The sequence below is a fragment of the Taeniopygia guttata genome, chromosome 1 (assembly GCF_048771995.1).
Source record: "Taeniopygia guttata chromosome 1, bTaeGut7.mat, whole genome shotgun sequence".
Lineage (NCBI taxonomy): Eukaryota > Metazoa > Chordata > Aves > Passeriformes > Estrildidae > Taeniopygia > Taeniopygia guttata.
This window is the reverse complement of record NC_133024.1, coordinates 29970922-29989306: the sequence shown is the minus strand read 5'-3', so window position 1 is coordinate 29989306 and position 18385 is coordinate 29970922. Positions and strand designations below refer to the sequence as shown.

General features: G+C 39.5%; 1 protein-coding gene across 4 annotated transcripts in view; it reads right to left on the bottom strand.

Moving 5' to 3' along the window:
• RIMKLB (ribosomal modification protein rimK like family member B) overlaps positions 1-18385 on the bottom strand; it is a 50722-nt gene that overhangs the window by 12504 nt on the left and 19833 nt on the right. For 3 of the 4 annotated variants that reach the window (XM_072926383.1, XM_072926375.1, XM_072926381.1), the window contains exons 4-6: positions 5651-5881; positions 3617-3703; positions 488-691 (exon numbers count right to left, since the gene is read on the bottom strand). In XM_072926383.1, the coding sequence (XP_072782484.1) occupies positions 488-691; positions 3617-3703; positions 5651-5881 (522 nt within the window). The remainder of the gene's footprint in view (positions 1-487; positions 692-3616; positions 3704-5650; positions 5882-18385) is intronic. The other variant, XM_072926386.1, reaches the window with a different exon arrangement.

The following is an 18385-nucleotide window of genomic DNA, read 5'->3' as shown; positions in this document are numbered from 1 at the left end:
GGAGGAACCTGACAGACTTAAGGCAGCACAGAAAATGCACAGCTCAATCCAATTGTTTATTGCCCTCAACAGCTTCCTCACTTAACGTTTTCTTCCACTCTCTTGCCAAATGACTGACTCCTCCACCCCTTAAGTGTTGCTTTCTGTCTTCCTTCATTTTCTGTTCCTCTCAACAGGATGAAACAAATGATAATGAAACAAACGATACATTAGCATCAAACTGCCATTACCACATCAGTTGCTCCACTTGTGTTCTAGAACTTTCCCCTGCTTGTCATCATCCCATCTATCAAACACTTTGAGCACAGATCATCTCTCCTTCTGTGTTTGCTCAACATGCTTCTTTCTTAATCCTTATTCTCATGTTTCCCCTTTAAACCCCCAGCAGTAAGCACAATTAACATAAAATAACACCTGCAGCTTATTTCAGTCAGCTCTGTGATTTTTGAAATATTCTAATCAAAACTATGAGCAATGCTTTTCCTACCAAGTGAGCAGTTACTCTGCATCCTCCCATCTGTCGAGCAGCGGAGCATGGTGCCCACCACACGGCCTCCCACTACGATGACGCGCACATCCTTGCCATGGGACTCCTTAACGTATTTTTGAAATAAGTAAGGGGCATCGTGACGGATCAAATGGCTTAGGTCTGCCAAATGGTGCTTGTCTCGTGCCAGGAACACAGCTTTACCTGTATGGAGGAAAGAACATTGGGGTGTTGAAAGCAGCTACCCATCTGAGCTGCATCAATGACTCAGCACATGAAAGTCAAACCTCCGACCGGCACACTGCCTATTCTCAGAGGCCCCATCTTGTAGTTTATATCCATTTACAAATTCTTCCATGGACAACAGTATTCCACTGATTCAGTGCTTTTAAGTGTTCAAGTACTGATGGAGCTGAGGAGACATGAGTTTAAAAAAAAAACAAAAAGAAAGAAGCAAGGAAAAAGAAAAAAGCTTTAGCTAAAGGAGATGGTCTTGCAGTTTCAACTTCTTTTGGTACAAGTCCTTAGTGAGAGGGAAAAAAAAAGGAAGAAATACTTAAAGAACAGCCAACATGTAATTAATAACATTTATTTTGTTAATTTTGTTCATCGAAGAGGACAGGACCCACAGCCTACAGCTTTGACACAAAGGAACCAACAACATGAAACTATTGAACAGTGGGCATCTTAGAACTCTGAAGTTTCTAGTGTGCGCCACTGCAGAACCACCCATTTCTGTTAGGAAGCTCCTGAGAGATGCTCTTCCCAATACTTAAAAAGGATCACAACTCCAGAATGAGGTCTACAATGAAACAACTACTTTCAGAGGAAAACGTTCCACTTCACAGTATCCAAGATAATTCAGAAGCAGATTCCACAGACATAAAATTAATAGATTATTCCACAACTGAAAAAACCCTCTTAACAAATCACCAGGTTTTCTGCAAGCAAACATCTCTAAGACTTGGATTTTTTTAACCTAAAATAAGTAATTTCATTCCCTTTCATTTTTAGAGCACACCAAAGACTTGTTTGTTCTTTTCCAGTTGTATTCATACTGGTTAAAGTCATCCCTCAACCAGACTCTACTAGTTTCTATCCAATTTCCAGTCTCACAAGACTGCATCCCATTCCATCTTTACCTACATTTCCCAACTTCTTTTCCCCTTTCTTAAGGGCTCTATGTCATATTAGATTTATGTTTTGCAATAAGGCTGCACACTTTCTCTTGAAGCAGAACTGGCATTCAATTCTGTTATAGTGTTAACAGAGTACAAACATAAATTGATAAACTGCCCTCCTTAAGTAAGAGAACAGAAATGCAGCACTAGCAGAACTAGGATAAATAATGTGTAAAGAATTCCACCAAGTGTTCCTATGCCCTACTAGAGCAGCCTCTGTTTAGATAGGATTTAAGGTCTCCACAATACAGAACACTGCTTGAGGAACATGGAATTTCTCATTACAGAGACATGAGAATGTAAGCTTAAAATTCACAAAAAGAAAAACATCTATGTTCTCTCTCCCACTATAAACTTTAACTATTCTACAGGCAATTAATAATCTGACTGTATTCCTGAAATGGAAAATGAAGAATGATGCCTAGGAGAGGAACTACTTAGTTCTTGCAAATTATCCAACAACATGACACCTTGATAAAACCAGGATTGGCCCATTTGCTGGAGTAGCAAACTGCGCAGAAAATTGGCCTAGAAGAGTATGACTTTTATTCATCAGCCAGTACCTATGACCACATTTGCCTATTTATTTTAAATATAATTTGCAAATAGCTGCTCTTCAATTAATTTGAAAAAGCTTCCCCAACTCTCTTAATGTGAAAAGACATGTACTTTGCATAAATTTGCATTAAAATGCCTGGAGTTTAAACTGGTCTGAAGCAAAACTTGTAAACAGGTTTACAGGAATCCTGGCTAAAAAGGGAGAAGAAAATCAATATCTAAAACTCTAAAATTATTTAGTAGATCTTCACTAGAGGCAGTATTAAGTCAAATCTACTGTCTCAGATATTCCACAGCTGTCAAATTCACCTTGCTGCAACATCAAACCCCACCTTATCATCAGAGCTCCACCCACACTTTAAAACCACACTAACAGGTATTGCTGCTAACAGCAGCAGGTCTGATCTTCCTCTGCCCCAGCGTTTTGCTCTCTTCCATTATATCAACACAAGCATTTGGGCAAGTAAGTCCTAAGTCATGTAAGGGATTAATCTGAGTAAAAATAACCCAACTAGATCCATTCAACATCAGTTCCTGAATCCATTTACTACATGGCTACAGAAGCACTCATGTCAGCAGAAGAGAAGCATCAGAGCAGCAGAGAGTGAGAGCAAACTGACAGAGAGAGAGAAAGAAGCGGTATCCTCTAGTTATGATTTTGTTTGAAGTAACTCCTGGTTTTGTGTCTTATCTTTATTTTTAGTCTCTTTATAAATCTAGTATTTATTATATTTCTTTTAAAGTATATTAGAAACAGAGCAACTTCCTCTGCAAATAACCTCTGAAATTGATTTAAACATGGTTTCCTTTAGTAACCACTATTTAACACTAAATTAAGTTGATGTTTGTTTTATACTCAACGCTTAAAAAACTAACACAGCAACTTAATCTGAACCTGCAGTAATACCACTGACACTGTCAGAGGTATTCTTCTGAAAAACGGAGATTCAGTTTTACAAACAATATGTAAGATTTGAATTAAATCAGAATCTTAATTACAGACAAAGTTAAGTAGGAAAGAAGTCAGTGCATGTTCATTTCTTAAGCCTATTTAAAAAAACACCCCTAAAATCCATGTAGGCTTCTTTCAACTTCATGAAGGCCAGACCTCCCATTATTCTAGCTCAAAGCTTTTCTTATAGAAGTCACCAATGCACCATAATTTTGAACACTTTGCCTTTGAATGCAGCCTTTGCAAGACTGGGTTCTACTAAAACTGCTTCCTAGTGTTGCAGCCTATTCAACAGTGAGCATTCAAGGGTGGTAGAATTTAGATATATTGGAAAGAAGTCCAACACCTAACAGATCTTAACTCTCATTCCTTGATGAGACAAAATCTTGGAGTGCTGCTCAGAATAGTCCTTGCCCTCACCCCTGACCTCACACCCACCTCGATGACCCCGCGTGTTCTTCACCACCATAGGGAACTCCAGCACTTCCGCCTCATCAATCATTTTGGAAAAATTCTCATGACCACCTGGCAAAAAGAAAACCAACAACATTATGTGCTACCAGTCTGCTGTGGCCAAATTTGGGATGTAATTGCCACACATTCCTCCCACCCTTACAGCTTAGATAATGCAGAAAAATCATTAGTTAGGAGGACCTTGGTCATGGAGCATGATCAGACTTGGAAGATGTTTGTGGTGTGTGGGATACTAAGACCTACTTCCTTTGGAATTGAAGACACAAATTGACAAAGGCCTCCTGATCACAATCCCAAAAGACTCAATCTAATCTTTCATATCCAAATGCCTCAATTCTACCATTTTGGTCCAGTTTATCACCTTTACTTGATCAACTTCCATCTTTTCAAATGTCTAACAGGAAAACAGCAGACATATAACACTAGTAACAGTTCCATCCAAACTGCTAACCAGGAAAGCAACATGGAACACAATGACAAGTCATAACCCACAGAGTAGCAACAACCCAGACCTTGTCAGTCCACCTCCCCCCTCTGAAAGCTTAAGTGTCCTGTATCTCATTCTCCTTATATCCTGAAGTAAGCAGTACTTCAAACTTTCAATCTCACAGCATCTCTAAGGACCTTAGAGTGTAGCTTTTAATGGCCATTCACACAATTATGGTTGATACCTCAAGGTTACTTGAGTTCAATTCAAAGAAGGCTGACCACAGGACAAGAAATACAGAAGAGGAAAGTCAGCAGACAAAGGGACAAGCCCTCTCTAACACAACGTGCAGTAAAGAGGAGAAGTCAAGCCAAGACACAAAGTCACAAAGCCAGCAGCAGCCATCAGGACCCTGCCATGGAATTTAATGCATGTCATGGAGTAACATGTCATTCAGCACATCCTGCTTTACTTGGCAAAGTCAGCTCTTACTGATAACTTGATACTTGCAGCTTAAAACAACAAAAAGAAAAAAGAAAAAAAGAAAAGAAAGTAATGCTTCTGTCAAATTCCAGAGGGAGACACTAACAGAAGTGGGAGGGAGTTATGAACAAACAGGTATGCTCTGCAATTATTAAGCATCATTCCTGGTCTCACCTTCCCCCCAAAAATTAAAAACTCATTCCTTTCTCAAGACGTTAGAGCAACCACATGTATAAAGAAAGGGTATGTTTCTTCTCAAATGTGTTTTCACGGCAATTGATGGAAATAGTAATTCATAGTAATTGACAGAAAGCCATGGTTTTGTCAAACTTTTTTCTCATTTTGTCAAGTTCTCTTTACAAAAGCCTATTGATTCAATCACACAAAAGGGAGGAACGTACTGGTATTTCCAGAAGGAACAGAAGGTTGAGAGATATCTACAATTCTATAATAGATTGTAATTAAAAGCAGAAATAGTACCAGGGTAGCTCAGGAAACATCAAATGGTTCCTCTGATGTAGCACTGTGTCAGGAACCAGAGATACCAGAGAGTCCAGAGGCAGGCACAATAAAAAATAATCAACTGTTTTGGTGAGAAACAAAGCCTGAACTATTGTTAAAAGGTGAACACAAGGGCTCGTACTTCTTGCTACTCTTGTCCTTTCACAAAAACTGATGTATTTGCAGACATTTTTATTCATACAGGAGTTTAATCTACTTTCAGGTTGTACCAAAGTCTAGTTTTCTGTAGTACTTATGACATTTAGTACCTCAAGCTCTTGTCTGTTGTTTTGGGCAATTGGAAAAGACTGGAAAGTATTATACCACAAACAGCCAAAGTCAGTTGCTCGGAAGGCTGAGGTACAGTTCAAGTACTCTTTTCAAAGCATCAAAAGCTAATCAACAAAGAGAAAACCAGAATGTGGGTGTCATGACTTTAACTTCTTGTTTGGTTATTCAACACTTAGCTGTGGAACTGGCCTCATGCTACTTAAATTTCCATGGATTTCCAAAACTTTTATCTTTTGCACTGCAAAAGCGCAAGTTGTCTAGGTAACTGTGCTACCCTTTTGATCCAACAGCCTTACCATATGAAAAAGTGTCTGGAAGAGGCACACCATGGCCAGCAAGTTCTTGAAATGTCCAGAACTTGTTGACACAGTTGAGGATGGCTTGAGGACGATTCATCAATCGACAGCCCATCTTCTCTAGGTGGCGAAGGACTGTGATGTCGCTGTCACTCTGGACCCAAGGTGTTGGCACACGCACAACCACCACTTGTGGGTAAGCAGTAATGAGCTCCCCTTTCACCCGGAGACCTAAAGAAGGAAGAGAGAAAGACATCCCAGTTTTAAGTCAGAAGATCTCCAGGAGAAGGTAAACAGGCGCAGAAATACTGCACTATCTGTGATTACAGAGATACCAGACTTCAACAGCGAGTATTAAAAAAACACAACTCTCCCCAGTACACATCTTGTCAGCTGTGCTGTTTCACTCATGTCACTCAACTCCCTTAAAACTGGGACCAAACTAAAACCAGACTTAATTAGGGCTCAGTCTTGGGCTCCTTCCCAGGGTGGCGGACAGTTTACAGGTTGACACTCCACCCTTTCTATAGGTGTAAGCTGCACACTACACTCACACCAGCTGTATCAACAGCTCAGTAGGTTCCTGCCTCCCACTGCTGGTTCTTGCCTACAGGATGCAGTTCATACCTTTCCCAGTCCCAGCTGTATTGATCCCTCTGTTTGTGGCACCACGTTACACAACATATTGCCAAAGTAACAGAGACTAGATACGATCCTTAAAAAAACACAAAAAACCAGCAGTATTTTCAGCAGGTCATTTCAACAATCTGATTTATATTAAATTAAGTAGTCAGAAATAATTTTACCAGCAAACAGGGAAGCACCCTGTGACAAACACAGAAACAAGAAAGAAAGCCAGCTTTGCCACCAAGATCAATATATTACTTAATCATGACCTATAGTTTTACAGGCTAATTCTCTGAAAAAGAAACACTGAAAGATGAGCTGCAGGATAGGCATACAACAGGATTGGACAGGAAGGCATCAAGCTCAATGGAGACAGTCTGGCATCTGAGGACAGGAAAAGACAAAAAAGGTTTGATATTTACTTTATTTGTCTTATGTTCAAAGCAAAACTTTATGACTTCAGCAAAAAATACTCAGCTCACACTGCTGTCAGCACCCTAAGGGTTAAAAAAATTTAAAAAAAAAAAAAAACAAGTGAGCTGAGAAATCACAGTGCATCTGCATCTTGTGCCCACCAAAGGCCACCTGTAACTAGTGAGAGCTAACCAAATTTTATTACCTGATTACTGTATTCCAAAGATGCTACATTACAAATACAGACACATATACTCTGCATGAAGGCACCAATTGTGAAGCTATATATTTCATTTCAAGGTGCATTAGAATTAATTGGGGGAGAACTGGGAGGGAGGGGGGAGAGAAGAAGGGGGGATTCCCCCTCTCTGTACTTCCCTTTTTTCTTTTCTTCTCCCAGCCAGGATGTATTTTAGACCTTGCATCAAACATAATGAAGCAACCACGTAACTCCCAAAATGGAAGTTGAAATGTGCTGCCCAGTCCTCAGGAGAACACAACCACACTCTAGAAAGGCCAAAACAGAGCCACATCCAATACAAATCCCTTTTTCCAATCCCCACAGCCATAATTGCACAGAGATGAGCAAACATAAGCAGACGGGTGCTCTGGCTGCTCACCTCATTAGCACCAAGCACTGCCGCATTGCAGCTGACATGACTCGCGTGTTTAAGCAAGCAGGCTTCAGACACACACACACTCCCCATTTTAGAGAGGCATCTCAAGCAAGATTAAAAACAAGACACTGCTACAAACCTAAGCAGACTCTGAACAGCACAAAATGGACTACCACCTCCTTTAGCCAGAAAAGGAGTACAGATTCAGCAAGCAGATTTTTTTACTTATTAGTCAGATTCCACCTTACACATGTATTTTTCCATTTAGGTGCATGCCCAATTACACCCACTTTTTGCCAATGTAATTGCATGCACATCCTGATCCACATGCAAGCTGTGCAACAATCATTCTAAAAACAACTGCATTTTCTACACAGCCCCAAAATTGCCACCGTTATCTGTGTTGTGAACCAAAACGACACAGTTTTCCAATTCATAATCTTTCAGTCTATTTTGTTGTTTTGCTTTAAAGTCACGCCACATGCTGAAGTTTTGCACCATGGATTCTGAAAGAGAAAAACAGCAGTTTGAGGAGATGTGTTTGTCTCACCTGAAATTCTTCTGAGTACCTGTGATAGACTTGACTATCAGACTGGTGTAAATTTAGCCAGGCCACCATCCCCCTGAAGTGACTTTGGAAGTACAATGATGTTATCAACAGAACAGTCTGAGCTTTTGTTTCAGATTCAGTCACATTCTCTGGTCTGGATACTGCTCTTCCCAGAACAAAATTTCTCTCCCCTTACAGAAGGCAGTTTACAAACAAAAAGAAGACCTACTCAATGAAATGTTTAATTTGAATTACTACTACTGATATGCACCATAAAAATTAGCTGCAGTCTCCCAGCAACACAGTGCTGCAAACAGAAGCAGCTTTATTACAGTAAAAAGGAGAGGCAGATTCTGCCATTTTGGAACAAGCATGCATTCAGCATTCCATCTGAGACCCATCAGTTAACAATCAGGTTAATGGTCATTATTGCCAAGTGGGCTGATAAAATAATATTTATTCACTGTGATGTGCAGTAAGAGAAAGCAGTAACACAGAAGATATGGGTAATTTTTTTCCAAAGAACTGATTCATTAATGTAAAGAAGAATAAGGGAAAAAAAGACTGCAGAGATGTTACATAGTGGTTAAGAGGTTATGTTGGTTTTTTTTTAAATCATAGATTGTGCTAAGGTGATAGGGACCCACAAGGCTCATCATGTCCAACTCCTATCACTGCACAGAACAGCCCCAAATAAGCACACCATGTACCCAGGAGCATTGTCCAAACACTTTTTGAACTCTGTCAGGCTTGGTGCTGTGACCACTTTCCTGGAGAGCCCGTTCCAGTGCCCAAACACCCTCTGCATGAAGAACTTTCTTCTCATATTCAACCTAAACCTCCCCTGACTCAGTTTCAGGCCACTCCCTCAAGTCCTGTCACTGGTCAGTACAGAGAAAAGATCAGTGCCCGCCACTCTGCTTCCCCTCATGAGGAAGCTACAGACCATTCAAGGTCTTCCCTCAGCCACCTCTTCTCCAGGCTGAAATAAGCAAGTGACCTTTTTCACAAAGTGGCACACCAAACTGCACACAGCCTAGATGAAACCCTCCTTTCTTTGCAGTTACAGAGCCATCCTGATCCCAAAACAGTAAAGCAGGTTACACTCAGTGTTGCCTGTGGACAATGAACTGACACAGAAGGCAGACACTCAGATCATATAGAAATACCTTGAAAAGTAACAAGTTAATCCATTCGTTGACATTTTCAGTGGATGCCCATGACATTGCAGACACAGCAAAGAGACAGCTATACAGTCCTTTGAAGTACCAATAATATAAGCCAGGAAAGGAAAATTCAAGCTTATCTAATACTTTCACCTTTCTCACCATATAACAACCATTTTACCAATGCCTGAGGAACAATTTTTTAGGTTATCTTAAAATATTTGGGTATTCTTTGGTTCTATGACATAAATGCTCATGAGTTGGAATATCACACAGTAAAAACAGATGTAAACCCTGCTCTTCAACAAGACCTATTCTTTCACTCAGCCTCAGCTGTCTTTGTTCTTTCTCTGCAAGACAAAATTCTCCAAAATAGAACATGGTATACCTATAACATTATACACCAATCATCACAGCGTTCAGACAAAGTACAAAAGGAATTTTTGCAATGTGAACTTTAATCACCTGGGAATAAATGTCACCAGTTACACCATACCCCTCAAAGTCAGAGCCTCAAGTTTCTCTCAAAAACAGCTCAAAGTAGCACATGATAGAACTGAGTGGGTAAATGCATGATTATTCATCAGATGGCCCAGCCACTCCTCCTGCTTTTCACTCCTAAAGAACAGCAGGCAAGCTTAAAATGCAAAGCAGCTGGTCTCTGCTAAAAAGGATTATTTTGACCCAAAAGGTAGAAGCCATCACATGAACCTGTGAAAACCACAGAAAACAGAGCATTAAACTGTACTAAAGACAGAAGAAAGAGGCAGAGATGACTACTGCTGTTACCTGTGAGGTCAGAAGATGGGCATCTACGCCCTTAGAAAGTTCCCGAGACACTAACCTCCAGCACAGCAGAGCCTATTCACATAGTAAAATACTCAGGATGACATCTGTCTCTCAGAAACCTGATTTAGTATAATTTTAGGGTGGACAAACATACTCTGGGAAAACAAACACAATGATGGCATTATGGATGGTTAAAAAGGATCAAGATTTTAAGCAACTGTGTGTGGCTTCTGAGCATTTTAATTCACGTCCAAGCGGTATTTTAAATTGCTTACATTTTTGAAACTCATTCTATTCCATTTGCAGCCTACATAAATCCCTTCCAATCTCTGCAAGACTCATTCATCAGCAGATTAGTAACTACTGCAAAGCAATATCTCATGTCCAGTTTGTATGTTACAAACAACTGTACTTTTAGTTGAAACAATGCAAATGCTTTCACAGAAAGAATGTAGTTTCAGAAGGTAAGTCTAAAAACTCCAAGATTGCAAGGACATCAAAAGTATTTTCAGATGCTTTATGTATCTTGATTTAGCAAACATTAGGCACTTTTAACAAAAGATTAAATCTTAGTAATATTAAATAAATTTATAAAATATGAAGCTTTTCACTGTGGCTGGAGACAGCTGGTATACTGCCTTGCTACTCATGGAAGCTCATGACCTATCAAATCCACTTCTGACCACACAGATCAAAAGAGCAGGAATGATGCACAAAAGGTGGTTTTGCCAAAGCTCACTATGCAAGGGGCACAGCAGTGGTAGTACTGTACTCACAGACACCACACTAAAGCTGCCATGAATTCAGCAACATAAAATATTCTAGTCATCACCTTCATTCTAATTGACTTCCTGTATGTATTTCACAGAATTTGTCTGAGAATTGTTTGGCTATGAGAAGTTCCCAAACGTGACAAAACAGTTAATGTACACGTACATGCAATTCCATGTACAACGTGGGTAACTATGCAAAGAATCCTCACTGTGTGGCCTCAGCTGCCACAGGCTGCCATTGTAACTTCAGTGACTACCTCTGCCTTTAGCAAAACCCCCAATAAACACCAGCTCTCTGAAATACATAAGTAACAAAAAGTAGGAAAAAAGTGGTTTAGTATTCAGACAGATCCAGTACGTGGAATACTTTTTCCAACAGGCATACCAGCATATAAGTGGTTGGTCATTGTGCATGCAGCACTACAAAAAATAAAATCTGAATCAAATTTCACTAGCACAAAACATACACCAGCTCCCACCACATTTCCAACAGGAGCTAGCAGGGTCTGGGAACTTCCAGATATATTACCCAGATTTTTCCTTAGAGATCTGTAGGCTACCCTGAAAGTCTCCAGCTCTCAGAACTTTGTTATACAAATTTATTCATCCACCCATCCACGGAGCTGCTAACGTTTCCCAAATGAACAGTCACTCAGCAAGCAGGCTATAATGAATTCAACTCAGTCAGTTGGGAGAAACAGGCAAGCCTTCTATCACACAAACCTTTCCTCATATTTTGATGATATTACATCCTGCTACTTGCTCTTCACAATTCATCAGTTCTTCTCACAGACATCACTGAATTTTTCTACAAGCCTGGACTCACTCCTGCTCTCAAATCAGTGTATTCCCAATTCATTTGTCCTCCCAATACCTGTCACCCAGAAGACACTGCATAATATTTGCATTAAATCATTATAAAGTGTTTAACAATTACTTACAGTTTACTTGCAGGGAATTAAATGTGTTTCACCCTAATTGCCATGTTAAAGCAAGCTTAAAGCTCAGAAGGGCGATATCCCAAACCTAAATAGCAGATTACTGCAATAACAAGTTATATATTCCTTCACTAAACTCCATCACAACTAAATCTCTAAAATTTTCAAAACTCAGCATACTTCAAATAATCTTGGCAGAATGTATGTGTCAGAATTAAGGAATAATTAACAGAAGTAGAATTAACATTAATGAAATACTACTGTGTATCTCAAAAGCTTGCTGCTATACTAATTTAACTTTATGTATCTATCCTATAACCCAACTATAAACAACATAAAATTTCCAGAAATTGGGTGATAAACATTCTTTTTTTTCCAATTTCTTTTTTCAAACCTTCTTTTAAAAACGTAACTTCACTGAAGTGTATAAGTATTTTGGAGCAATTGGCAATTCCTGGGGGTTTTGCCAAAGACAGAGGCAGTCACTGAAGTTAAATTCCTCTTCTGAGAAGTGGCTGCTTGTGGCAGCTGTATGCTAGATAAAGTATCACACTTCAAATGCAATTTTATTTGAACCAGAACTTAACCTCTGAAAGGTAGCTAAGCACTGAAATTTTAGAGAACCACCAATTTATTAACATCAAACTGAACTTCCCCTTTGAAGTTGTACAGGAATTTTTCCTGTATCACTTATCACCCGACAGCCACACTTTATTAGTCTGAACATTAAGTTGTCACAATTCCTCCAAAATGTCATTGCCATGTAAAACCCTCTTTGGTATCTAGTACTACCAAGTATTTTTTACTCGTGTCCACAGAAACAGAATTCTCCAGTAGTTCTGTGCTGAGTGTTTTAAGTTCAAATTCTCTCCCTTCCTATTCTGCTCACTAGTTTTTTCAAACCAAATTAACAAGTGCTAACATTCAACCCTATGTGTTCAATATGACCTCACCCTCCTTCTCCACAAAAACTTAACCAGAAAGGCTTTCCCACCAAGACACACCTCCATAGCTCAGCAGTATCAAGGAAATCACACAGAGCAAAGACAAAACTGATCTCTCTAGAACAGTACTATGCCACTGTAAAGCAGAAGCTGTATATTTAGCAAGCTCTTATGATGAAACCTTTACCTAAACCCACTGCTCAGCACAGACCACACTTCAAAAGCAGACATCTGTTTATAATTCAGACAAGATATTTTAGATTCTATATGGTTTAGATGAGGCCTCTTGTATCTCATTAGGATTTTTGTACAATAGTTCCACAAAGTGTTCTCAGAACATTCCTGGGTCAAATAAGCATGACTGACAGAGTTTTAGAAGTCTAAAGCATCCTCAGCTGAGACAGTACCCACTTGTGGCAGGTATCTGTCTTGTATCATCTATCCAGAGCCTACCAACACTGAGAGCCTTAGAAATAACAAGTTCTGGAATCCCTTCCCCAACTCAAATGCAGAAAGCCATAAACACTAAACAATTCCATCCAAATTCAGTGTTACAGAACAAGAAGAGAATCATAAAATCATTAAGGCTGTAAAAAAACTGTAAAGTCAAGTCCAGCCATTAACCCAGAATTGCTAAATATATGTAAACTAACCTTACTGTAAACTAACTCCACTCTTAACACTCAGTCAGTCTTTCCTGTGTTTTACATGTGCCGTTTCTGTTCATTCTGAAGAGCAGGTGAAGAAAAAAAGTTAAGGATACACCTGGAAAAAAAGGCTGATTGGAAAGGTCTTTCCAAAAGCAGAAAGAAATCCCAAGGAAGATTTCAAGCAACCCACAACAGGTTCTCCTCTCATCTGAGATTAATCTCGTTTTTTTCCTGTAACATCAAAACCTACTAAATACCTTTAAAATGCCTAATATAATGCACCTCATTTCTCTCTGCTACCAAACAATACCTTCTGACACCAGGAGATGCCATTTATTTACTTAAGCAAAGTGCTGAAGCAAAGTGGAGAAGCATCCAATGTTAATTTCAATCCGTAATGAAGACACAGATCCTTCATATCTGTCTCCCAAAACAGAAAAGATAACTAGAAGAAGGTCTATACTGTCAGAAACTTTTAATACATTCTATCCAACTCCTTCTCCTTTCCAATTTTTTCCTAAATATATTTAGCTAAGCCTGAATCCTGGGGACTGGAAAGATCCCCTCAGTTTATTGTTTTGACCTGTCAATGCAGTCTAAGGCCTTCCTAGTCAAAACTGCATTCAACTTATGAATTGGAAGCACTTGTTTTTGAAACAAATGCATCCTTCTTAAAAGAAGGAATTTAGCTGTGGTATTTTGGGAAAAAAATGCATTAAAACTGACTCTAAAGATTGCAGAGATAATATCAATTCCTGTCAATTGGGAGAGTGTTGTTTTGTAGGGGTTTTTTAACGTGTCAGAGAAAAACTTGTACATGGACAGACAGTATACAACAGTTCAACTGTTATCATGAGTATTTTCCTCCACTAACACCTTCAGTTCCCTAAAAACATTGTTCTAGACCAAAAGCTACAACCCAAATTTTCTTAGTTTTTACAAACATTAACATAGAATCATATACTAATCAAAAGTAGAAAAGGAAGAATTCCATATTTCCCACACCTCTGTAAGCAAGTTCATTGAGCTTGTCTCCTCTTCCTGACTTTAGAGGGTTAAAACTATACTGCTGTAGCTGTACACATGCTCCATGCCCATATTGTAATGAAAATACAGATATAACACTGCAGTATTATTGTGCACCTGATCTGGATGCAGAAGCTTCCACCTAGTCACAAAACATGCTAACTAATTAAGATACTTAGTAGCCTCCCTAATTAATACACTCCATACAATCTGTAACTTTCTTCTTGAAAGAAAATGCTCCTCATTATTACACAGTCCTTCCAACCAGTCCAATCAAATAAAAAAAAATCATGTAGTGGTAGTACTGTACTCACAGACAGCACACTAAAGCAAGTAGAAGGGACATCCCCCCCACTGTCAGCTTGTTTTGACTTTTGAAGGCAACACATTTAAGAGATCAGCCAATTCACCACTAACCTCTAGACTGTAAGGGTAATTCTGTGCTTACCAATCCCTACAAGCTGGTAAGCATCTTTTTAAACATTTAGTCTACACTACAAGGTCTAAAGCTCTCTTGTCTTTCTGAAATAATCACCCACCCAATTTACAAAGAAATAAAAATCACTAAGGGTCTACAGTTCTCATCACAAACAAGTCAACGGCAGAGAACAGAAGAGAAACAAAAGCTTTTTTACCACTTCAGGTATGATAAGTCTCCTTAGTTCATTTATCTCTTCCACAGATTACTCAAAGAATCACTTTTAAATATTTGCAATTACATTTTTCTTCAAGTTCTTCCATTTTACAGCAACACAATCATGGAATTTCATTACCAAATGCCACTCTTGATCTGTTCTTAGTTACTGAATTGCAATTTACATTCATTCCTAGACTGTGCCTCTAACACCTTAAAAAGATTAAAAACTCTGAAAGGAAAAGGTCTGACGGCATGCTATGAACCTTGGAAGATCTAAGGAAGAAAAGGGAAGAGGTGAGCACCTCCTTAGAAATTCCTGTGCTGGAGAAAGGTTGTGGTTCTAAGACAATTTTGACTTAAGTCCTGTTGCTGCCAGCAGTTTTACTCTCCAGCTCCATGCAATCCTACAGTGGCATGTAGTACCACCCACTCCCTATCACTCTTACACAGACCCACTGGTGAGCTGGTAAGCTTCCAACACCAGCAGGAAACTCTTCTGTTCTGTGGAATTCAATTTCTTGCAGGTGTTGCAAGCTGAACAAGTTCACTGCAGGATCTGATGAATCCAGGTGTCAAATGCAACAGAGAAACCTGGATCACAGCAAGAACAGCAAGGATCTGAACAGTTTAAATTGTCACGACAGTGCTGTTCTGAGACAAGATTTCTCTATAGTGGGTGGGTATTCTTTACAACTCAATGGTCACTATGCTAGCCCAGCCTCCAACTTCGTAAAACCAAACCAATCTGACAGATTTCTGTTTCTCCAAATCCTGTCCTATGCAGGTAATACATCCTCCAGTGGCTTCCACTCTCTCAGGTTAAGAAAAATTTGCAGCAAAACTGCTACAAATGCCCAGAGTTGTTCAAGCAGGACTAACAATTACAAGCAATAAGACATGCAGTTTACATGTACAGAATCCTTTCTGCCTGCAACCACTGAACTTATTCAACTCAAAGCATCCACAAAGGGCATGCACTTTCAGAATCCTGCCTCACCTTTAGTCCCAAGCATGTAAAGAGGAGAGCACAAAGAACCATTTCAGTTTTAGGCCAGAACTATCCTGGGAAGATTGACAGAAAAACAAAAGGAAGCAGTATATGAACATGCACATTTCAAAAACTTTCAGTCAATACTAAGTTCTTTCTACCTTTCTACCGGCACTTACCATGACTTCAACCCATAATCTCTCCTCAGTTGGCAGCTGGTTTACATGCCTGAGGTACTGTAGTGAATGCATAAAGGGTCCTTTAGAAGGACAGGCTGTGAATATGAGAAGGGTTTGTGCCCCACACAAAGGAGCAGATCACATGCATGCAGCTCTGCTTTGGAGTGCACAGAGCTCAACAAGAGCCCAGCAACTGATACAGCATGCTAACACACTGTGACCATATATTTGGACCACCCACTCCATGAGGGTGGTCTAACTTGGTGACAGACTGAGAGGCTGTGGCAGATTCATCCTTGGAGATATTCAAAACCTGACTTCATACACCCTAAGCAACCTGATCTAACTTCAGAGCTGGCTCCAGCTTTCAAGTTGGCCGCTGTTACTAGAAGGTTGGTCCAGACAGCTTTTAAAGGTCCCTTTCAAACTCTATTATCCCTGTGATTCTCTGAGGCCTTCTCCTGCAGTATGCCTGGGCTCTTAAGTTACTTACAGTTATGCCTGGCTGCAACAGTAGGATGCTTGCTCCACAATGCCCTGTTTCATATCTCAGAATAGGTATGTGAGTTCACTGGGTAACATCCTGTCTTTCTTTTGCATTATCAAGACCATCTGACAAGTTCTTCCAGTCATTAAAAAATTAAAGATCAAGTTCTTCATGCTAGAAGTGGAAAGTGCTTTTATAGGCTTGACAGTTGCAGGAAAGAGACAGGACCCAAGGCCTGATTCTCCGACCACAAGGAAACTTGGAAAGAGATCAAAGAAGAAATTTAATATATGGTAAAGGCAAATCCTGTCTGGAAAGCAATGTAACAAAATGGGGAAAGAAGCTGTAAGCTTTTATTGTTAAGTTCTAAAGAAACAACTGAAAACTGGCCTCACATATCATCATTTCATTTTTCTGGTGGATGTAGTAATCCAACAAGACAGGCCTTCACAGAAAGACGCAGGTGCAGAAAACTGTTAGGGACACAAAGGGTAGTCCCCTTTAGATCCTGAGCTGAGTTTGAATCTAGTTTTGTGGAACAAAAGCTACTTCAAACCTTAAAAGGATTTTTAAGATAAACTTACCAAAACTCTGTTCCACCAGGAATAAGCAGAGATGGACTGCACTCCAGACAAAATAGAGTTTAACCTTTACTCTGTGTCTACAGGATATTCCTGAATGTTGTCTGAGTCAGGGGAACAAGGACACATAGTAACACTAGCAGGAGAACTCGGTATGGCCTCTTCTCTTATTAACAACCTTCACTAAAGAAAAAGGCATGAAATAGGAAAGAAAGCTGCCGCACAACACAGAGAGACAAGATTTGCATGGCTCTGCTTTCTAGAACAGTGTGGTAGGTGCAGGGAATCTGAAGCTCACAAAAAAATTTAATGATGATAACAACCAGCTGCCTCTGCCACAGCAGGCTCAGCCAGGCTCACTAGTGCTTCCCTCCTACTTCATATTAAGAAAAATCTCAACTCAAAGCAGGGCATCCTGCCTGACCACAGAACCAAGAATGTAGTTCACCCTGTGAATCTGTCCCTCATCCAGGAACAGAAGGCCCAACACTTCATGTTGATGTCCAAAAGCAATATATTACTTTTTTTATATATATGAAGATATCCTTAACCATAAAAAACAGCCTGCAAGGCACCTTATAAAATATGAAATACTGAAAGCAGTGCTGTCAAAAGAACACAAACTGAATTCCAAGAATGGAATAAGCCAATTTCCAGAGCATCTGAGTACAAGAACAATAGGGACATGCCAATTTACATATTCATGAAACAAGTATAAGTGAAAACAAGGTACAAGAGCAACTCCCCTAGGTATTTAGGTAAAATTCCTTGGTCTCACTGACAGAATACATATTATCTTCAAGGTAAATTTATCCATGGATTACTATTCAAAGACAAAAGTATTAGGTCACCCAAGTAATTAGTGATCATTCCAGCACTCCTGGTTTCCCCTAGATCTACATTTTTCAAAACCTAGATAGTAAACAGTGTTGATGCATCCAGCACAGTCCCTATGTGCACATACTTTATTTACAAAGAATGTAGGCATTCAATATTACATTCAAAAGCTACATTAAGAGAAACTATTTTAGCCACAAAGTCAAGCACACAAAAGTTAGATAAAGTCACACCTAAGGATGTCTGTAGCACTGATCTACTACCCCACACACATACCGTCTTCAATTACACGAACATTTTTCCCCACAGCAGATACCTAACGTGCACAGAAGGCACAACACTCATTTAACAAGTAGTGACTGAGGATTGTATTTCCTTTTACATTGTTTAGTGTGTAATCCATTGGATTGAAATCTTTGCTTAAAACACACCACTGCTAATTTCTTCTTGCATTTTATGTATTGTGCTTATCACAGTAATATCGAAGTCCTTCACAATCATAATTAATTTTGTTAACACCACAGGAAATCAG